The sequence below is a fragment of the Saimiri boliviensis genome, chromosome 6 (assembly GCF_048565385.1).
Source record: "Saimiri boliviensis isolate mSaiBol1 chromosome 6, mSaiBol1.pri, whole genome shotgun sequence".
NCBI classification, from domain to species: domain Eukaryota; kingdom Metazoa; phylum Chordata; class Mammalia; order Primates; family Cebidae; genus Saimiri; species Saimiri boliviensis.
The window spans coordinates 86,831,660-86,854,883 of record NC_133454.1 but is presented as its reverse complement, the minus strand read 5'-3'; the positions used below and the strand labels follow the sequence as shown (position 1 = coordinate 86,854,883).

The following is a 23,224-nucleotide window of genomic DNA, read 5'->3' as shown; positions in this document are numbered from 1 at the left end:
GCATGATCTCAGCTCATTGTAATCTCTCCCTCCTGGGTTCAAGTGATTCTCCTGCCTCAGCCCCCTGAGTGGCTGGGATTACAGGTGCACACCACCACACTTGGCTAATTTTTTATATTTTTGGTAGAGATAGGGTTTCACCATGTTGGCCAAGTGAAACTGTATTTCACTATAATTGGTTTCCAATTCTATTTTAGTTTTTATGTAAAAACATTATTCTGAGCAGAAGGTCTATGGACTACCTGACTGCCAAAAGGGTCCATAGCATAAAAAAGGAAAACCTCTGGGATTTGGACTTGATTAGATTTGACACTTAACGTCTACACCCCCAGGTATGTTTCCTTATTTTCTCTCCCCTGTAGTCCCAAAGGACTAATGTGGTGACAAACATTCAGACTCACTGACATGCATTTCCCAGGGCAGCATGGTAAGATGATTAAGAGCTCAGACACTGAAGTCAGCCTGCCCTGCTCTACCACTCATTAACCATGTGATGCAGGCAAGTTACTTAACCTCTCTGTGCCTCATATCTGTTATATGGGAATTATAATCATCACTCATAAGGTTGTTTTGAAGGTTAAATGAGTTAATCTATTAAATGTTGGCCAGGCACAGTGGCTCATGCCTATGATCCCAGCACTTTGGGAGGCTGAGGCAGACAGATCACAAGGACAGGAGATCAAGACCATCCTGGCTAACATGGTGAAACCCCATCTCTACTAAAAATACAAAAAATTTACTGGGTGTGGTGGCATGCGCCTGCAATCCCAGCTACTCAGAAGGCTGAGGCAGGAGAATCACTTGAATCCAGGAGGTGAAGGTTGCAGTAGCCAAGATTGCGCCACTGCATTCCAGCCTGGGTGACAGAGCTGGACTCTGTCAAGTAGGGTCAGGTTTGGCTTTAGTATGTATTTTGAGATAGAGCCAGTAGGAAATATTGACTGGTATATGGGAGAATAAGAGGAATCAAAGATGACTCCTGACCTTCTGGCCTATGTAACTGGGCTGATGGTGCCAATTATTTAGGTGGGTAAATCTTGGGGGCGATGAAGGGATACAGAAGTGGGTAACAGATATAGGGTGATAAATTGAGAGTCCTCAATTTAATCATGAGTTGCTTATCAAACATCCAAATGGAGTAGACACATAAGTCAAGAGTTCAGAGGACAAGTCAGGCACTGGAGATATAAATTTCAGAAAAATTAACCTAGGAATGGTACTTAAAACTATGGATCTTGGTGAACTCACCTAGTTGAACCGTAAAATCAAAGAAAAAAAAAGAACTGAAGATGAAGCCTTAGAGCTCTTCTACCTTTGGAGATCTGATAGAAAGGAAGGAGCTAAGTGGTAAGCAGGGAGGTAGAAGGAAAACTAGGGGGACCTAGTGTCATAAAAGCCTTGAGAACAAAGTGCTTCCAGGAAGGAATGGTAACTAAAGTCAAACACTGCTGAGTGGTCTGGAAAGATGAGGACAGAGACTTGACTGGACTTGGGCAAGATGTGGGTCGTTAGTGACTTGATAAGAGACATTTCAGTATACAGAGAAGACAAAATCCCAATAGAGTAAGAAAGTAGGGTCAGCAAGCATAGGTAGTTCTTTTGAGTTTCATTATAGTAGGAAACTGGGAAGAAGGCAGAAGCTGGAGAAGGTGTAAGGTTAAGTGAGAGAGAGAAGTTATGTGTGTCAGAGTTAAAGGGGGAGAGACTGGGTGGGGAAGCTGTGAGAAGAGAAAACGTAGACATGAACTTTAGTTTTGTGCAGACTAAATATACTTCACACCAAAATCACTAAGTTCTCTTATACTTATTTTTTTTAAATTTTATTTTAAGTTCTGGGATACATGTGCAGAATGTGCAGTTCTGTTACATAGGTGTATATGTGCCATGTACCATGGTGGTTTGCTGCACCTACTTCAATACAACTACTTTAATACTGCCTCCTCTGTGGAACCTTCTGTGGTAGGCAGCCACTAAAACGAACCCCAATGATACCCACCTCCTGCTATTCACACCTTTGTGTATTCCTCACCTTTGTGTATTTCCCTTTTCTTGAATGTGAACTGAATTTATTGACTCGACTCTAATAAATAGAGTATGGCAGAGATAAGATAATTTCTGAGATTAGGTTACAAAAGGACTGTAGCTTCTCTCCATGGGCACTTTCTCTCACATACTCTTGGTTCTCTTGCTCTCTTTCTTGGTCACTCAAGTTGGGAAAAGTCAGTTGCCATGTTGTGATGAAGCCTTGGGGAGAGGGCTGCCTATGTTGGGAGAGATCAAGGCCTTCTAACGACCACATGAGTGAACTTGGAAGTGGATCTCCCCCCATTCAAGCCCTCAGATGAGATTGGCAGCTGACAGCTTGACTGCAGTATAGTGAGAGATCTTAAATCAGAAACACCTGCCTATGCCATGCCAACATGCCCGTCCCATAGAAACTGTAGAAACTGTGATCTAGTAAATGTGTATTACTTTAAGCTGCTAAATTTCGGGGTAATTTGATATGCAGCAGTAGATAACTAATACACCTTCCATCTTCCCTCTATCTTTTCTCTGAGCTTCCAGAGTTATTTGGAATTACTTCTAGTAATGCTCATAGCACAATACACTATTTTATTTCTAAGTTGCGTCCCCCTACTGGACTGTCTCTAAGGACAGGAACCCTGGCTCAGTCAGCTTCACATTTATCGGGTTTTGTTGTTGTTGTTGTTATTGTTGTTTGTTTTTTGACAGAGTTTTGCTCTTTTTGCCCAGGCTGGAGTGTAATGCCTCGATCTTGACTCACTGCAACCTTCACCTCCTGGGTTCAAGTGATTCTCCTCCCTCAGCTTCCAGAGTAGCTGGGATTAAAGGTATGTGCCACCACCCCTGGCTAATTTTGTATTTTTAGTAGAGATGGGGTTTCACCATGTTGGCTAGGCTGGTCTTGAACTCCTGACCTCAGGTGATCCACCCGTCTTGGCCTCCCAAAGTGCTGAGATTATAGACATGAGCCACCGTGCCCAGCTACACATTTATTGTGTGTAATCCAAAGTTCAAGGCATCATCATCATCAATTCCCTACATAGTTGCAACAAACTCCAGACTGGGCTACCCAAATTCTCTAGACCCTTCTAATTCTTTCCCCTCCTAGCTCTGAAATCTTTTAAAAATGCGACTTTGGACTTTTGAAGGCTTAAAATCTTTCTCTTCATTCTTAAGATAAAGACCTAAATTCTTAATATAGCTTCCCAGGCCTGGCATTATCTTCCTGTCTCACTACAGTACCCAAGATGCTTCTGGTCAGACACAGAGGCTTGCCCCTATAATTCTAGCACTTTGGGAGGTTGAGGCAGGCAGGAGGATTGCTTGAGGCTGGGAGTTTGGGACCAGCCTGGGCTACATAGTGAGACCTCGTGTCTAGAAAAAGATTTTTTTTTTTTAATAACAAAGATACTTCTTCCTTCTTTTTAGTATCACAACAACACTGGCCTCTCAGTTCCTTAGCTGAGCCATGCTCCTTTCTCAGTGTCTTTGCACACACTGTTCCCTCTGCCTGGTATGGTTTTCCCCCCATCCTCGATTTCTACTTATCCTTTAAATCTCAGCTCAATGTTACTTTCTCAGGGAAGGCCTTCCTGCCCTTCATTCTAAATCAGAGAACACTGTAGTTTTCCTTCAAACTACTTATCATAATTGGGATTAAATAATTGGGGCTGGGCTCGTGCCTATAATCCCAGCACTTTGGGAGGTTGAGATGGGAGAATCGCTTGAGGCCAGGAGTTCCAGACCAATATGGTAAAACTCCATCTCTACTAAAAACGCAAAAAATTAGCCAGGTGTGATGGTGTGCACCTGTAATCCCAGCTACTCTGGACGTTTGAACTCAGGAGATGGAAGTTGTAGTGAGCCGAGATGGCCCTACTGAACTCTAGGCTAGGCAACAGAGTCAAACTCTGTCTCAAAAAACATCAATCAATCAATAAATGAATAGTTTGATATAGTACCCAGCAGAGTCCTACTTGGGTGGGGATATAGCACTGGGGAAGGAAAGAGAACCTATTACACTCATTAATGACATTTTGTAGATGTTACAATCTCCTTGCCCTGTGGGGGAACTGTGAGATGAAAAGAGCATGGTTGTGCAGGCAGACCCAGTATTGGATCCCAGCTCTACTATTTAGCAGCTGTGTGACATTGGGCAAGTTACTTTCCTCTCTATTCCTCAAATTTCTCAGCTATAAAATTAGGATATAATAATTATACCTTTTAGGAAGGCTGTTGGAGGAAATCAATGAGATAATACTCATAAAACACTAAGAACAGGACACGGCCTTGGCAAATGCTCAATTATTATAAGCCACTATATTTTATCTGTGGTTAAAAAGCAAAAACAAAAACAGATTGCCCATTTCTCATGTGGGACTGGAAGACGCTGGGGAATATTCGTGGTACTGGGAAGTTGTCTGTGGGAAGTTATGATTGAAACACTTAAAAATGTAAGGCCTGCGCCTGTAATCCCAGCATTTTGGGAGGCCAAGGAGGGCGGATCACCTGAGGTCAGGAGTTCCAGAGCAGCCTGACCAACATGGAAAACCCCTGTCTCTACTAAAAACACACAAATTAGCCAGGCATGGTAGCACATGCCTGTAATAGCAGCTACTCGGGAGGCTGAGGCAGGAGAATTGCTTGAACCTGGGAGGCAGAGGTTGTGGTGAGCCGAGATGGCGCCATTGTACTCCAGCCTGGGCAACAAGAGCAAAACACTGTCTTTCTTTCTTTCTTTCTTTCTTTATTTATAATGGTCCAGGAGAAAAAACACTGTGAAAAAAAAATAAGGCCTCTTCCTCAATCCTTTTTTCCACTTTAGGACTTAAAAGTGAAGCCAGTGGAAGAAAGGAAAAGGGAGAAAAGGTTGCCAGCTGTGTTCTAGTTGGTTCCAAATGACAGGAGCACCAGTTAGTACTGTCTCCCAGAAGCCTGTGTTCCTAGTGTTTACACATGCATCTTCACAAGCCATTGTTGACGGAGGACAAATGCTAAGAGAGGGCTACCTGTTCAGGTTCTTGACACCTGGCAACTTGTGAAAGCTGCTTTTTTTTAAAATCTGGAAAACCGTCAAACTCCTTTTCTTTCTCTTCACCTTATTGAGAACCTTTTAGTTGATCAGAGCCTACCATGTATCAGCCATCCAAAAGCTATAATAAAATAGTGAAGTCAGAACTGCAACAAGGAAGTGACTCAAGGACCAGGGCCCTTTGCTTCTGGGACTCAGCGGAAATCTTTTTCATTCAAAAAAAAAACAAATTAGAAAAAAAAAATCCAGTCTGTCTCCCTGGATCAAAAAAAAAAAAAAAAAAAAAAAAAAAAAAAGAAAGGAAGAAAGAGAAAGAAAGGAAGAAAGGAAAAGAAAGAAAGACAAATAGTTACTTTTCCCTGAAGACTGTGTTATCCCAAGGCCTCTTCCTTCTTTTCTGAAGGCACACTCAGTTCTGGAGCAGAAGGCAGGAAGTTACCCTGAGATAAATCACTTTCCCCACCCCTTTTTGACCTTGTGAAACAGCTGCCAATTTTAGAAATTCCTCCTTTGATCAGAAGATAAAGCAGAACAATGCTACGGAACTAAGTGGATTTCTAAGGGACATTCTTCTAGAGTGTGTAGCCTGCCTGGAAATGTGTGTGCATGGAGGTGGGGAGGTGTTGGGGGAAAGCTAGGAGTAGGAAGGGGGTGTGTGTGTATAAGAGCCAGTAGCTACAGCCATAAGAAATAATCACATATTTGCTTCTAGAATTCCCCATAGAATAGAAACTTCATCCAATCTTCCCATCCCTGGGGAGGTGTAGGCATATTTATTACAGCACTATGAGGGATTCATCCACTCCACATTCCTCACTGCCCTAGCCCCCTTTTTCCAACGCCCCCTCCCAGCCATATGAGACCAATTTCTTTCCCATTATTTGCTGAAGTTTCAACTTCTCTTAGAGCCTTCTTATTAAGTATGTATACATATAGGCTGATAACTTTTTATTTAGCCTGAGAATTGCAGCCTCAGTCTGTCACATTAGATTGTGAATGTCTGGATGGTGGAGACTCCCTTATCCTACTGCTTAAAGGACAATCTTAGGGATCGTTCTTCTGCCCTTAACATCTTTTTGTTAAGGGCACAAAGATGTTAAGGGCAAAGCATCTTTGTTACCCAGCAGCACCATCTGTAAATGGGGGTAATTTTCCTATCTGCTACCCATGGTTATGTAATTTTTTTTTTTTTTTTTTTTTTTTTAGATGGAGTCTTCCTCTGTTGCCCAGGCTGGTGTGCAGTGGCGGATCTTGGCTCACTGCCACCACCGCCTCCCGGGTTCAAGCAATTCTCCTGCCTCAGCCTCCCGAGTAGCTGGGATTACAGGCGCACACCACCATACCCGGCTAATTTTTGCAAATATATATATATGTCAGTAGAGACAGGGGTTTCACCATATCGGCCAGGCTGGTTTCGAACTCCTGACCTTGTGATCCGCCCGCCTTGGCCTCCCAAAGTGCTGGTATTACAGGCGTGAGCCACCGTGCCCGGCCGGTTAGGTAATTTTTAAATCTAATACATGAGGACCAAATGCTTTACAAGCATAATCTCATTCAATTCTCAGTATGAAGGTATCATCATGGAGATTGTATGTGAAAATACTTTGTAATGCAGAAGGAGCCGTCTGGCTGTGAGTTATTATGGGGATATCTTCCTTACCTGGTTGTTGTGAGGATGAAATGAGACGCTGACCTGAACGCGTTTTACGTGTTATCAAGCATTTTACACAACCCACGTGATAGGCTACTAATTACCCACCCTGCACCACCTGACCCACAGTGAGGCCTCTGTAAATGCTGTCTAGAGTGGACGAGTTTCTGCACTGCCTGTTCCTTTCAGTCTTCCAAACACAAAGTAATCTCGGCGCCCCCTGGGGCCAAGCCACAAATCTGGGAACCTCAACCTAGACGGAGGAGGGTGCCGAGTCCCGGGAAAGGGGAGGAGAACAATAGGGTACTTCAGTGTCCAGGCCGGGTTGGCTGGGCTTCGGACGTCGGGACCGAGAGGCGGCCAGCTGAGGTATCCGGAGCGCTCCTCTCCCCGGGTCTGACGTCTGCACAGAGAGGCGCCCAGAACCGGCTCAGCATTCCCGGGAGGGAGCCGGCCCCCGGCCCCCGGCCCCCGGGGTTCCTATGCCCCAGCTCCCCAGCGCCCCAGCTCCTGTCCCTTGGGTCGTCCTAGCCCCGCCCGCCAGCTCAGGTAGGCCGTCCGCGCCAGCCAATCCACAACAAGCTTGGGCGGGGAAGGCGGTGCTTCCCTGGCCGGAAGTGACGTGCGGCGCTTGGCTGGCTGTGGAGTCGGCCGAAGCTTTCGGCAGCCGCTGAGCCAGCTGAGGGGAAAAATGGCTCGGACTGTGGCGGTTTCGGCGGCTCAGGTTGTGGTAAAGGCGGAGGCTCAGGCATTGTGAGGTGAGGAGCGGTTGGGGCGGCTGGGGATGATATTCGGGATCCTGGTCTGCAAGGGTGGAGAGGGGGCCCCGGGGTTCCGGTGCTGGAAGGGTCCCTGGTGGCGGCCCCCCAGTGCCTCGGGTGCCCGCCTCTGACCCTCCATTCCGTGGTCTTGGCGCTGCCCAGCCGGACTCCCCTCCGTCCGGGCCTTCCTTCCACTCAGGCCGTGGGCTAGCGCTGCGCTGGAGGTGCGAGGATCCCGCGTCCCCAGCAGGCCCCTCTTGTCGGGAGCGGAGGTGCGCCTGGGAGTGAGTTTTGTCCCACAGAAGAAGGGCAGGCATCCCCCTCCCGCTTCGCCCCCTGCCTCGTCCCGCGGGACCGGGCTGGAGCCGCAGTGGCCAGTCCTGTTCTCTCGGCAGATTGTTCGTTCTGGCAAGTGTGTGTGTTGCACTTATCAGTGATGGCCCCTTCTTCCACCTCCTGTCCCATCTCTGGCTCTGGGGGCCAAGGATCCTTTTTCTTCTCCCCGGACTCCTCACTCCCACCGCGTTGCTTTTAGCCGCGAATCCACTTGCTTCAGGAAGACGTATTTCAGTGTGTTATGTAGCGCATCATCCTTCTGTGAGGGCGGGCAGATGAAAAAATACTTGCTTAACTCTTCCCGAGTGACGGAGGAATAATAAATAATTGAAGCAAAAGGCACATACTTATTTTCCTCACTGAATTTTTGGCTTTAAAAATGAGATTCTCCAGCTGTGGAATTATTTTTTCGGGGGAGGAGGGATTAAGGAGGGAAATAAGGAAGGAGAAACTAAGTGAGGAAAAAAGTCTGGCGATAAAAAATGTGGAAAAGAGAGCCTGTGGTAGTTCTTTTCCTATACTGGCCTGATAGAAATTGAGGTTATAATTATATTCTTATTCTGAACAGTGGGGGTTTGAATTAAGTGAAACGAAGGAGACCTTCGTCTTCGAACAAGATTAGTTGTTAAAGAGATGTCCTGAAATCTTTCCTGGTGGGTGTCAGGCAGGAAAGCTCTGGTGGTAAAAAATTTAAATATATTGTAGCATCAAAGGCCACAGCATAGAAGAGATGCAAGAGAAAGAGAGCTGTTGGTGGGGGAGTGGTGAAGACATAGTAGAAAGGGGGAAGGCTGCCCAGAACTTGAGGAATTAATTCCAGGAGAGACTTTGTACCTTTGCCTCCTTGGTTTGTGGTTCAGGTCTCCACAAGAGACTCCTTTAGCAGCTCTGCCATAGTTGGGGTTCGTGCTCTTGTTTGTTTGTTTGTTTTAAATTGACATGGGGTTTCACCATGTTGCCCAAGCTGGTCTACTTTGCCCAGCAGAATGGTGCTTTTTTTTTTTTTTTTTTTTTTTTTTTTTAAATATGATCTAACCGTATCTGCACAGGATGGTGCTGTTATTCATGGTAGCAAATTAGACCAAAGGACCTCAGTTGAGGTATGCAAATTTTATATTTATTTTTATACAAGATATTTATTTAATATCAAGACAGTGGTTGCATGCTGAAAACAATTGTAACTGAATGAGAATAGAGAGATTTGTTAACTCAAATTTAGTTCAAAAGTGATTTTAGCACTTTGGGAGACCGAGGCGGGTGGATCACGAGGTCGAGAGATCGAGACCAACCTGGTCAACATGGTGAAACCCCGTCTCTACTAAAAGTGCAAAAAATTAGCTGGGCATGGTGGCACATGCCTGTAATCCCAGCTACTCAGGAGGCTGAGGCAGGAGAATTGCCTGAGCTCAGGAGGCGGAGGTTGCGGTGAGCCGAGATCGCGCCATTGCACTCCAGCCTGGGTAACAAGGGCGAAACTCCGTCTCAAAAAAAAAAAAAAAAAGTGATTTTATATAGGTACAAAGCACATATGGAGTTTCTTCCATAAATTCTATACATTTTGGCTAAATTAATACATTCTAAAGCAGATTTTTTCTTACCAAAGTCTCTTGCTGTATTTGTGCTTTATATGTGTGTTTCTTGCAGTTTTCTTTGTACATGACATGTTTTAATGTTTTCATCCACAGGTTTTATAGTTTTTTCTGTTTTGTCTTGTTTTTCCAAGCCAGAGTCTCGTTCTGTCGCCTAGGCTGCTTGGCACGATCCCAGCTTACAGCAACCTCCACCTCCCAGGTTCAGGCAATTCTCCTGCCTCAGCCTCCTGAGTAGCTGGGATTACAGGCATGTGCCACCATACAGGACTTATTTTTGTATTTTTTTTTTAGTAGAGACTGGATTTCACTGTGTTCGCTAGGCTGGTCTCAAAACTCCTGACCTCAAGTGATCTGCCTGTCTTGGCCTCCCAAAGTGCTGAGATTAAAGGCTTGAGCCACTGCACCTGGCAGTTTTTTCTGTTTTATAGAATACAAAAGTTGTCATGTTTGCATTGACGAATTTTAGAAACCAACTTTCTGTAATAAGTAGCTGTATACTAAGTACGATTAATAGTTCTAAAATTTTCAATTAATTAAAGATTGTTTGCATCAATTCGCATGCCCAGGAATCTTTCTTTAATCTAGCACAAAGTTTTGCATTTAGTAAGCACATTCAGTAAGTGAATTTATACCTAAAGAGAGTGTTGAGTTTCTTAAGAACTCAAGAGTTCTTATCAGAGCATCAGAGTAACAATAGTGTAAAGTACTTTTTTTTTTTTTGGAGACGGAGTTTCGCTCTTGTTACCCAGGCTGGAGTGCAATGGCGTGATCTCGGCTTACCGCAACCTCCGCCTCCTGGGTTCAGGCAATTCTCCTGACTCAACCTCCTGAGTAGCTGGGATTACAGGCATGCGCCACCATGCCCAGCTAATGTTTTGTATTTTCAGTAGAGACAGGGTTTCACCATGTTGACCAGGATGGTCTCGATCTCTTAACCTCGTGATCCACTCGCCTCGGCCTCCCAAAGTGCTGGGATTACAGGCTTGAGCCACTGCGCCCGGCCGTAAGGTACTTTTAAAGCATGCTTTATAACTTGTCTTTCTTTGATAGTATGAATTATTCCTTTTTTTTTTTCTTTTTTGAGACAGTCTAACTCTGTCGTCTAGGCTGAAGTGCAGTGGTTTATCTCAGCTCACCGAAACCTCTGCCTCCTGGGTTCAAGCAATCCTCCCACCTCAGCCTCCCAAGTAGCTGGGATTACAGGTGCACACCAGCATGCCCAGCTAATTTTTGTATTTTAGTAGAGATGGGCTTTCACCATGTTGGCCAGAGTGGTCTTCAACTCTTGACCTCAAATGATTCACCTGCCTCGGCCTCCCAAAGGGCTGGGATTACAGGCATGAGCCACCATGCCTGGCCTATTCATTGTATTAATTTAGCATATTCCAAAAATAATTTAAGACAGGTAAATGATAAAGGCGAATGATTTTGGGTTGTGCATCACATAGGTGATTTCATTTGAGTAGTTGTACCTGCATAGGGCTAAAACTTAACACTCAAAACTCTGAGAGTGCCAGAGGGCCTGCAGGGGTGCCTGGTACTGCAAAGGTTCCCAGGGATAAGAAAAATGAATGAGACAGTGCTTGCTGTCAAAAAGTTCTCATCCATTTGGAAGACAAACACACATTTTATAGCAGTATAATTATAAGGGCAGGCTAAAAAGGATGTGGTCACCTGGGCTGGGATATGGAAAGGGAATGAGTGGGTTTGAGGAAGAAGGTGATGCTCAAGTTGAGTCTTAAAAGATTAATTCTGTCTATTCATAAGGGCGGGATGGATTAAAGTGATCAGGTTGAGGCCCTGCTCTGCTTCTATCAAGCAGTGAGATGTTGAGCAAACTGCTTAAAACTTCTGGTATCCATTTCCTTATTCAAGATTCGACTACATATATAAAGCAGTGCTGTACATTAGAAATATGTGAGCCACAAATGGGAGTCACATAGGTAGGAGATTTTACATTATTTTTTCCCCTAAATCTTTTAAATCTGGTGCACATTTTACGCTTGATACATCTCAATTTGGAACAGCCACATTTCAGGCACTTAATAGCTCCATGTAACTAGTAACGACCATGTTGGACAGTATAGATCTGGAGGCTGGGTGCTGTAGTGCATGCCTGTAGTCCAGTGTTTTGGAGGATCAAGGCAGGAGGATCTCTCGAGCCCAGGAGTTTGAGGCTGCAGTGAGCTATGATCACCACTGCACTGCAGCCTGGGTGACAGAGTGAAACACTGTCTCAAAAAAAAAAAAAAATCTAGAGGCTATTCTGTCTTGGTTCCCTGCTAATAAAAGGAAAAGGAACTCCTATCAGAAATTTATTACTGGTAATTTACAATTTGTAATCATTTTGATGGTACTTGTATATGATATTCTTTTGATGAGTATTATAGTCACACTTGGAAATATTGCTGTAAGTATCTTTAAGGTTGTTCATAGGATTTTGGTTGAGGCTAGAAGAAACTTATTTGTTTTCTCTGTCTCTGTAGTCTCAAACCCCTGGGCCTGCCTGGGCCTCCCAAAGTGCTGAGATTACAGGCATAAGCCACCATGTCCAGCCCAGTATTCTTTTCATTACATCTCTACATATGACATTTGAGTGTTTAGATATATAGTACAAACCAAATCATATTTTTGTTATCTTGATTTTGTTCATTTATGTATACTTTGTATCCTTTTTTCTGCAGTATGTTCATTATTTCCTTCTTTCTTTCTTTTTAAAATAGAAATGGTGTTTCACTATGTTGACCAGGCTGGTCTTGAACTCCCAGCCTCAAGCAATCTTCCCATCTTGGCCTCCCAAAGTGCTGGGATTACAGGCATGAGCTACTGTGCCCCGCCTGCAGTCTGTTTTTCTAACATGATGGATTCAAAACACAATGAAAGAGTGCATATGGACATTTTAAGAAGCTGAAAGTAGATTTATACAATTTTAAACTCCTTCTTTGATTTCTTAAAATTTTAAATGTAGCTATTTGGGTACAAACCAAATGGGATTTATAAATCCTCTTTTAATAGATTTGAAGGCAGTTATTGTTGGCTTAGCAGCAAGTATTTATCTTTTAACCTTGAGATTGCGTTAAGATAGTGTTAACATGCTACTGTTAACATAAGGCTTTCTGTTAGTCTTACAATATAACAGTTACAGTATTGATATGACTAAATAATGTTCAGTGTTGACACAGTTAATTTGCTATGCATTGAGTTTGGCTAAAAAACACTAGTGGCTAATTTTAGACAAGATAACTATGACTAACAATAATACATCTTTATACTTGTACTGACTGACGGTTATAGCTTAGCTAATACTTCTTTCCCTCCAAGATCTTATTACCTGTGAAGTAAATACAGCAAGTATTCTCATTTTGCTGAGGCCTGAAGATGTTGTGACTTACTTAGCATGATACATTAGAAGCATTGGTTGAACTCAGGTCTTATAATGCTAGGCCCAATATTCTGTCCCTTTTTTTTTTTTGGAGGGAGGGTCTTGCTATGTCGCCCAGGCGGGAGTGCAGTGGCTCCATCTCAGCCCTCTGCAACTTCTGCCTCCCATGCTCAGGTGAGCCTCCTACCTTGGCCTCCCAAATAGCTGGGACTACAAGCAGGTGCCACCACGCCTGGCTGATTTTTGTGTTTTTTGTAGAAAAGGGGTTTTGCCACATTGCCCAGGCTGGTCTCGAACCCCTGGGCCTATGTTGGCCTCCCAAAGTGCTGAGATTACAGGCATAAGCCACCATGTCCAGCCCAGTGTTCTTTTCATTGCATCTCTTCATATGGCGTTTGAAGGTTGAGATACATGATACAAACCAGATTTTTGGAGTATGTAATAAAGAAATGGTTATTTCCTGCCTTTAGGAAGTTTATGTTCCAACTAGGAGAGACTGACTAACTATAATCCTTGTAGCAAAATGTACTTCAGTTATTTAAAACAAACTGTTAACGGAAAAGAAAAGATGTAAGGGATAATATTGTCAAATGGAAAATAGGTAAGACTTGATTAGACAAGATTTTTGAGTAAAGAGGTAAGATTGTAAATCTTTACTACAGGAAGAAGTGATGAGGTGTCAAGGATAATGTTATTTCAATGCACAGAAAATAATTTAAGGGAAAACTTAGCTAAGGGAAAATAAAATGTAGGGTTAGGGAAGGGTTTTCAAGGCTTATTTTTATTTTTTAGATGGAATCTCCCTCTGTAACCCAGGCTGAAGTGCAGTGGCACAATCTTGGCTCACTGCAACCTCTGCCTCCCAGGTTCAAGCGATTCTCCTGCCTCAGCCTTCCAAGTAGCTGGGATTACAGGCACCCACCACCACGCCTGGCTGATTTTGTATTTTTAGTAGAAGTGGGGTTTTGCCATTTTGGCCAGGCATTTGAAATGATGGGGACAGGATAGAGGTGAAGGAAGAGATGAGAATAAATACATCTGCAGTAAAGAGTTTATAAGCCAATGGTTAGAACTTTTATATTATTTCAATAATTCAGGAAATCTCAGTGCCATAATTTCATTGTGACTTGAGTAATGTGACAAAATGGAAGGTTGAGAGGGCTAGAAAGGAGACTGTAAATGAGGAGCAGTGTAATGGTGGTTCCTGTTGTGAAATGATTAGAGACTCGGTAAGGAATTTGACTGTGAGAAGAGCAAGGAATAGGTGGTATTATAAAAAAAAGTAGATTTTATTTTAATTAATTAATTAATTAATTAATTTGAGATTGAGTCTTACTCTGTCGCCCAGGCCGGAGTGCGGTGGTGCAATTTTGGCTCACTGCTTCCTCTGCCTCCTGGGTCCAAGTGATTTTCCCACCTCAGTCTCCTGAGTAGCTGGGATGACAGGCGTGTGCTACCATGCCCGGCTAATTTTTGTCTTTTTAGTAGAGATGGGGTCTCACCATGTTGGCCAAGCTGGTCTTGAACTTCTAACCTTAGCTGATCTGCCCACCTTGGCCTCCCAAGGGGCTGGGATTACAAGCATGAGCCACTGTGCCTGGCCAGAAAATAGATTTTTTTTTTTTTTTTTTTTTTTTTTTTTTTGAGACGGAGTTTCGCTCTCGTTACCCAGGCTGGAGTGCAATGGCGCGATCTTGGCTCACCGCAACCTCTGCCTCCTGGGCTCAGGCAATTCTCCTGCCTCAGCCTCCTAAGTAGCTGGGATTACAGGCACGTGCCACCATGCCCAGCTAGTGTTTTGTATTTTTAGTAGAGACAGGGTTTCACTATGTTGACCAAGATGGTCTCGATCTCTCGACCTCGTGATCCACCCGCCTCGGCCTCCCAAAGTGCTGGGATTACAGGCTTGAGCCACCGAGCCCGGCCCAGAAAATAGATTTTAAATTTTACAGTGTGAGAAATCCTAATTGTAACAGGTTATTAAAATTTTTTTTTTTTTTTTGAGACGGAGTTTCGCCCTTGTTACCCAGGCTGGAGTGCAATGGCGCGATCTCTGCTCACCGCAACCTCCGCCTCCTGGGCTCAGGCAATTCTCCTGCCTCAGCCTCCTGAGTAGCTGGGATTACAGGCACGTGCCACCATGCCCAGCTAATTTTTTGCACTTTTAGTAGAGATGGGGTTTCACCATGTTGACCAGGTTGGTCTCGATCTCTCGACCTCGTGATCCACCCGCCTCGGCCTCCCAAAGTGCTGGGATTACAGGCTTGAGCCACCGCGCCCGGCAAAATATTTTTAAAATAAAAAACAAATTGGCAGTTTACCTTCAGAAAATACCAATAGAAATAGGAAGAAATTAAGTATTATTAAAGTTCTATTGTAGAATGAGGAAAAAACACGTCAAAATGCTCTTTCAGGATAAAGGGATGGGAGAAATGAATGAGAAGAGAAGGACATCAATGTAGGTACTTACTTTCTGGTGAGATGGGAAAAAAACATGGATGTTGATAGGAAGGAAAGACACAGTTTAGAAAATGCTTGTCTTGGCCAGGCGCAGTGGCTCACACCTGTAAGCCCAGCACTTTGGGAGGCCGAGGCAGATGGATCACGAGGTCAAGAGATCGAGGCCATCCTGGTCAACATGGTGAAACCTTGTCTCTACTAAAAATACAAAAAAGAAAAGTAGCTGGGCATGGTGGCGCATGCCTGTAATACGAGCCACTCAGGAGGCTGAGGCAGGAGAATTGCCTGAACCCAGGAGGCGGAGGTTGCGGCGAGCTGAGATCGCGCCATTGCACTCCAGCCTGGGTAACAAGAGCGAAACTCTGTCTCAAAAAAAAAAAAAAAAAAAAGAAAGAAAGAAAGAAAGAAAGAAAATGCTTGTCTAATTAAGGAACAGGAAAATTTTTTTTTATGTTTTATTTACAGTTTGGGGGATTATGTGAAACATGTATTTCTTTACCCCAAGGTAAGCAGTGGAGAACTAATTATTCCTATAAACAAAATCATAGTGTTAGAAGTGTCATATCTACATTGATTTATATACTGTTACTTTCTATGTATTCATAATATAATTAAATGTCTTGACATGACTGAGTTAAGAAAAGGTGCTCTTTGGCTCCTGGAATATGGAATAGCCTAGATTTTTTTTGGTTTCGTTTTGTTTTGTACAGGTTTGGTTTTTTTTTTGTTTTGTTTAAGACAGTGTTTCACTGTGTTGGTCAGGCTGTTCTTGAACTCCCGACCTCAGGTGATCCACCCGCCTTGGCCTCCAAAATGCTTAGATTACAGGTGTGAGCCACCATGCCTGGCTTGTTTTTTCTTTTTTGAGATGGAGTCTGTTTCTGTTGCCCAGGTTGGAGTACAGTGGCACGATCTTGGCTCACTGCAACCTTTGCCTCCCAGGTTCAAGTGATTCTCCTGCCTCTGCCTCCTGAGTAGCTGGAATCACAGGCGTGCACCACATGCCCAGCTAATTTTTGTATTTTTAGTAGAGATAGGGGTTTCACCATGTTGATCATGTTGGTCTTGAACTCTTGATCTTGTGATCTGCCTGCCTCTGCCTCCCAAAGTGCTGGAATTACAGGTGTGAGCCACTGTGCCTGGCCCTTTTTTTTTTTTTTTTTTTGAGATAGAGTTTCACTCTTGTTACCTAGGCTGGAGTGCAATGGTTCAGTCTCAGTTCACTGCAACCTCCACCTCCTGGGTTCAAGAGATTCTCCTGTCTCAACCTCCTGAGTAGCAGGGATTACAGGGACCTGTCACCATGCCTGGCTAATTTTTGTGTTTTTAGTATAGACAGGGTTTGACCATGTTGGCCAGGGTGGTCTTACACTGCTGACCTCAAGTAATTCCACCTCCCACCTCAATAAGTCAAACTTACTGAAGTATAATTTACACATAGTAAAATTCATCTGTTTTAGGTGTATAGTTTTATACAATTCTGCTAAAACAGATGAATTATGAAAAACAGTGACATTTGTGTAACCACCACCACACAATTAAGATATAAGAATATTTTTGTCACTTCAAAGATTTCCATAATTATGCCCATTTGAAGTAAATCCCTTCTGCCCACTCCTCACTCCCGGGCAACAGCTCATTTGGTTTTTATTCCTATAGTTTTTCCTTTCTTGAAATGTCATATAAATTGGCATCACCCAGTATATAGCCTTTTGAATCTGGTTTCTTTCATTTAACATAACACTTTTGAGATTCAATAAGATTTCTCTTTTTATCAATAAACTATTTTTTAGAGAGTTTATTTAAAAAATCATGAAGTTATGATTTACAGAAAGTTTGTAACTATAGTACAGAGAAATCTCTTAAACCCTGGACCTAATTTCCCCTATTTTTAAATTTATGTAAACTACTAATTTTTGCTAATTGTCAAACCTGCAGGGTTCTAGAATTAAGTTTATTGAAAATGGGAAACAGTGTGAAGATTTTGATCAAGACGATGACTTTTTTTAAGATGTAGTCTTGCTCTGTCACCCAGGCTGGAGTGCAGTGGTGCCATCTCAGCTGCAACTTCCTCCTCCTGGGTTCAAGTGATTCTCATGCCTCAGCCTCCTGAGTAGCTGGGACTACAGGCAGGCCCCACCATGCCGATCAATTTTTGTATTTTTAGTAGAGATGGGTTTTCACCATGTTGGCCAGGCTGGTTTCGAACCCCTGACCTCAGGTGATCCTCCCACCTTAGCTTCCCAAAGTGCTGGGACTACAGGCGTGAGCCACTGTGCCTGGCCCTCTAATGACTCTTATGGTGGTAAATTATATATAACATTTTATTCATTTTAACTGTACATTTCAGTGGCATTAATTGCAGTCACAATGTTATGCAGCCATCACCATTATGTACTTTCAGATTTGTTCATCATCCCAAATAGAAGAAACTCTGTACCTGTTAAGCAGTGACTATCCATTCCCTTCTTGAACCAGCCCCTGGTAACCACTAATCTACTTTTTTTTTTTTTTTTTTGGGACGGAATCTTGCTCTGTCACCAGGCTGGAGTATGGTGGTGTGATCTCGGCACACTGCAACCTCCGCTTCCTATGTTCAAGAGATTCTCCTGCCTCAGCCTCCCAAGTAGCTGGGACTATAGGTGCGTGCCACTACGCTCAGCTAATTTTTGTATTTTTAGTAGAGACACGGTTTCACCATGTTGGCCAGGATGGTCTCAATCTCTTAACTTCGTTATCCACCTGCCTTGGCCTCCCAAAGTGCTGGAATTACAGGCGTGAGCCACCTTACCCGGCCTCTAATTTTTGTCTTTGTGAATTTACCTGTTCTAGATGTTTTGTGTAAGTGGAATCATGTAATATTTGGCCTTTTGTGTCTGGCTTATTTCACTTAGTGTAATGTTTTTAAGGTTCATATGTGTTGTAGAATGTAGCATTTTTATGACTTAATCATATTTAATGTACCACATTTTGTATTTTCATTCATTGATGGATACTACATTTGTTTTCACCTTTTAGCTATTATAAACAATGCTGTCTCAGTATTAGTATACTATTTTCAGTTCTTTTTGGTATATATCTAGGAGTGGAATTGCTAGGTTGTGGTAAGAAGAAACACTAAAGTGTTTTCCAAAGTGGCTGTACCATTTTACATTCCCCTAGCAGCAAAGTATCCTTGCCACCTCTTGTTATTTTCCTTTTTTTTTTTTTTTTTTTTTAGTTACAGCCATTCTAGTAGGTTGACTGGCGATATTGAGTATCTCTTCATGTGTTTATTGATAATAAGATGGCGTTTTTTAAAATATATATTTTTTCACAAATTTGCGTGTCATCCTTGCACAGGGGCCATGCTGATCTTCTCTGTATCGTTCCAATTTTTTAGTATATGTGCTGCTGAAGTGAGCACTTTTTTCTTTTTTTAAAGATGGCATCTCGCTCTGTGGCCCAAGCAGGAGTGCAGTGGTGCAATCTTGGCTCATGGCAACCTCTGCCTCCCAGGTTCAAGTGATTCTCCTGTCTCAGCCTCCCAAATAGCTGGGATTACAGGTGCTTGCCACCACGCCTGGCTGATTTTTGTGGTTTTAGTAGAGAGAGTGCTTCACTGGCCACCTTAAGTGATCCACCTACCTTGGCCTCCCAAAGTGCTGGGATTACAGGCACGAGCCACCATGCCTGGCCTAAGGTGGCTTTTTTTTTTTAATGAGGTCTTGCTGTGTTGTCCAGTCTGGGGTACAATGGCTGTTCACAGAGGCAGTCATAATGCAGTACAACCTTGGACTAATAGACTCAAATGATATTTCTGCCATAGCCTCCAGAGTAGGTGGGAGTACAGGTGCACGCCACCATGCAGTTAATTATTGCAACATATTGATGTTTGTTTCAACAATGGTCAAGACAGGGTGATACTAACATTTTAAAAAATGAAAAATATAGGTTTCATTGGGTATGAAAAAAAAAGAAAAATAATTGGATGGAGACCTGTACTTTAAAATCCCTATTATATGCCAAGCATTTTATTATATAAGTTTCTTTTAACTCTGAAAACACTATATCGTCTGTGTTTTACAGATGAGAAAACTAAAGACAAAGGGAGATCAAGTAACTTGGCTCAAAAATTACACAGTTGGAGCCAGGCGTTGTAGCATATGCCTGTAATCCCAGCACTTGGGAGGTTGAGGCAGGTGGATCATAAGGTCAAGATATTGGGGCCATCCTGGCCAATATGGTGAAACCTTGTCTCTACTAAAAATACAAAAATTAGTTGGGCATAGTGGCACGCACCTGTAGTCCTAGCTACTCAGGAGGCTGAGGTAGGAGAATCGCTTGAACCCAGGAGCTGGAGGTTACAGTGAGCCAAGATTGCTCCACTGCACTCTAGCTTGGCGACAGAGTAAGACTCCATCTCAAAAAATAATAATAATAAATGAAAAATCACACAGTTGGTCGGGCATGGTGGCTCACGCCTGTAATCCCAGCACTTTGGGAAGCTGAGGTGGGCAGATCACCTGAGGTCAGGAGTTCAAGACCAGCCTGGCCAACATGGTGAAACCCTGGCTCTACTAAAAATATAAAAATCAGCCAGGTGTGGTGGCACATGCCTGTAGTCTCAAGGCTGAGGCAGGAGAATCAGCTTGAACCCTGGAGGTGGAGGTCGCAGTGAGTGGAGATTGTGCCACTGCACTCCAGCCTGGGCGACAGAGCAAGACTCCATCTCAAAAAAAAAAAAAAAAAAAAAATCAGAAAATTTATAAGAGAGACGTCTGATATTTGCTTGTTGCTACATGGTTCTTTCTTCTCTCTGTTATCACTGTTCTACAAAACTAAGAATTTTATCCACATGTTGATGTCATGTGAAAGCAAGACTTTTTGAGTCATAGAAATTGATGGAGTTTGGGTGAAAATTCCAGAAGTATTCATGTCAGTTTTTCATTATTTATCATTATTCACTATTGAGGGTATCTCAGTTGCAACTCAGTTTTATCTTTTTTCTACGTATAGCTATGTTAAATGCAGGTGTATGTCATAACATTTAACACAGAAGCCTTACTGTTATCTGTCATGTTGGAATTGGGGTGACGTCAAAGATTATTTAATGATTCATGTAGAATGAACAATGAAGATCAAAGTTCAGTAATTATCTCCACAAAGCAGTACTGCTGTTGGGATTCTGAGTTAAATTAAAAACTGCTTGGTCAGCAAAATGTCTTTCAATAGGAACCTCTTGCTGTGACTGTATCCCCTTTCCTTTTCCCCCCCCCTCATATGTATAGTGATACACATATGTAGACATAGAAAATTGTCCTGGTTGGATTCCTTAGTTGTGAATCTCTTACTTGTAGAATGTTGTTTCTAAGACCTGAAGGTGGGATAATGACTACTATTGTATATTAAACTACAGTGCAACCATTGCATTTTGTCAAAATAGAATCAAGTCCTTTATTAATGTGGTTGTAGTGCTTGTACAGTGGATAGTTGTTTTAATAGAGTAGTATGGAGGCTAAAGAATGGAGAGGGGGCTGGCTGGGTGCAGTGGCTTACGCCTTTAATGCCAGCACTTTGGGAGGCTGAGGTGGGTGGATTATAAGGTCAGGAGTTCGAGACCAGCCTGGCCAATATGGCAAAATCCCGTCTCTACTAATAATACAAAAATTAGCCAGGTGGGGCATGTGCCTGTAGTCCCAGCTGCTCGGGAGGCTGAGGCAGGATAATCGCTTGAACTTGGGAGGTGGAGATTGCAGTGAGCCGAGATCAAGCCACTGAACTCCAGCCTAGGTGACAGAGTGAGTGGGATTTTATCTCAAAAAAATAAGTAAATAAAAATGGAGTGGGGGCCATGTGTGGTGGCTCATGCCAGTAGTCCCAGCACTTTGGAAAGCTGAGGTGGGTGAATCTCTTGACCCCAGAAGTTCAAGACCAGCGTGGGCAACATGGTGAAACCCTGTTTCTACAAAAAATACAAAAATTAGCTAGACATGGTGGCATGTGTCTGTAGTACCAGCTACTTGGGAGGCTGAGGTGGGAGGATCACTTGAGCCTGGAAGGTGGAGGTTGGGGAGGGCCAAGATCATACCACTGCACTCCAGCCTGGGCAGTAGAGCAGGACCCTGTCTCAAAAAAAAAAAAAAAAAAAGAAGGTTAATGGTGTGGGAGCCAGGTTAGGCTCACCTTTTTTTTTTTTTCCTTTCTTTTTTTTGGAGACAGAGTCTTGCTCTGTCACCCAGGCTGGAGTGCAGTGGCGCGATCTCGGCTCCTTGCAACCTCCGCTTCCCAGGTTCACACAATTCTCCTTCCTCAGCCACTTGAGTAGCTGGGATTACAGGCTCTTGCCACCACATCTGGCTAATTTTTGTATTTTTAGTAGAGACAGGGTTTCACCATGTTGGTCAGGCTGGTCTTGAACTCCTGACCTGTTCCATCTGCCAGCCTCAGCTTCTCAAAGTGCTGGGATTATAGGTGTGAACCATCACACCCGGCCAGGCTCACCTATCTTTTTTTTTGAGATGGAGTTTCGCTCTTGTTACCCAGGCTGGAGTGCAATGGCGTGATCTCGGCTCACCGCAACCTCCGCCTCCTGGGTTCAAGCAATTCTTCTGCCTCAGCCTCCCGAGTAGCTGGGACTACAGGCGCGCGCCACCAAGCCCAGCTAATTTTTGTATTTTTAGTAGAGACGAGATTTCACCTTGTTGACCAGGATGGTCTTGATCTCTTGACCTCGTGATCCACTTGCCTCGGCCTCCCAACGTGCTGTGATTACAGGCGTGAGCCACAGCGCCTGGCTAGAATTATCATCCAATGTCTAACAACTTTACATACTTTAGAAATTGAAGCTCAGAGAGGTGAACTGCTTTATTCAAGTTATAACTAATTAATAATAATAGGGCTGGGGAAATATCTCAGTTTTTCTTTTCTTCTAACTCAGAGTGCTCATCATCTGTTAGTTTGTGATGCCTATTTAGCAATTTTTTTTCTTTCCTGCCTCAGGTGTATTTGTACAAATAGCACAGGAGGACCCCAGCCCTATGCAGACAGTAGCCCCGGTGGGGGGTCACAACAGTCCTTCTGGCCTCATGTTGGCAGACAGATATCTAGAAGACTTTGTAGTGGCCTGGGTACCTTTGGGAGCCTGAGCTGGAACTGAAGCTGGAACTGCAGCCTGGGCCTTGGTTTGATCTTTGGCCAGCACAGCCTGAGCCCCTTGGCAATGTGGGCAAAGAACATGCTTCCCAAGCTTGGGGTGGGCAGTATAGGCAAGTCAGTCGAACTTGTCGCTGACACCCTTTGGGATCTTGGGCTTAACTTCCTTGGGCTTTACGAGGGCCTTGATAGCCTTAGCACATGCACTCATGGCCTTGGCATTGTTGGTCTGCATCTTCTTTAGGTCCTCCTTGTTGTGCTTCTTGGCAAAGCGCATGTTCCTCAGGAACTTGGGGTCTAACCTCTTAAGAGATTCGTATCTTTGTGATCGGCGTTTCTTAATACCATTTACGTGCCATTTTCGGGACTGGTTGTGTATGATGTGATTCTTGGACTTGGCCATGTCTGCACCTTAAGCTGCAGCTCCTGAAGCACCTAGAACTGGAAGCTATATTTAGCAATTTATTTTTATTTTTTTCAAATACTGTATCAATAGAAATACCAGGTTTAACAAGCACAAAGCCAAGAAAACCAACGATGCCAGATACTGAATTTCTATAGCACTGACCTTTGAACACCCTAGCAGGAATAAACTGCTGAGTGCAGATACCATGCAGTGCGATATATTTAGCAGTTTTTAAGTTGAATTTCTGTTAATGCCTTTATTATTTAAGAATAATTTTCTTTTTTTTTATTAAAGCAATTCAAGAAAGAATAATTTTCAAATATAAAACTTGTTAGAATAACAAAGCTGATTTCTAAGGAAATCTTCAGGAAAATTTCAGTTTCTAACTATGGGGAAAAACCTCTTATTTCAAGATTAGTTTTTATTGGAAGAATGTCTTAGTTCAT

The 23,224-nt window shown here is 43.3% G+C and overlaps 1 protein-coding gene and 2 non-coding genes across 4 annotated transcripts in view; 1 reads left to right on the top strand and 2 right to left on the bottom strand.

The window, feature by feature from the left end:
- Positions 1-7,327: 7,327 nt before the first annotated feature.
- PIK3C2A (phosphatidylinositol-4-phosphate 3-kinase catalytic subunit type 2 alpha) overlaps positions 7,328-23,224 on the top strand; it is a 128,113-nt gene continuing 112,216 nt past the window's right edge. The window contains exon 1 of one of the 2 annotated variants that reach the window (XM_003919876.4): positions 7,328-7,465. Coding sequence is in view for 1 of the 2 variants with exons in the window: in XM_074401173.1 (XP_074257274.1) it covers positions 17,831-17,880 (50 nt within the window). In the remaining variant the exon portion in view is untranslated. Of the gene's footprint in view, positions 7,466-15,473; positions 17,881-23,224 lie in introns of those variants that run through there. The other variant, XM_074401173.1, reaches the window with a different exon arrangement.
- On the bottom strand, positions 18,536-18,644 carry LOC120364748 (U6 spliceosomal RNA). Its single transcript, XR_005579895.1, has one exon. It is a non-coding gene; the product is annotated as a U6 spliceosomal RNA (small nuclear RNA).
- Positions 22,855-22,993, bottom strand: LOC120364821 (small nucleolar RNA SNORA8). The gene has a single exon (XR_005579960.1). It is a non-coding gene; the product is annotated as a small nucleolar RNA SNORA8 (small nucleolar RNA).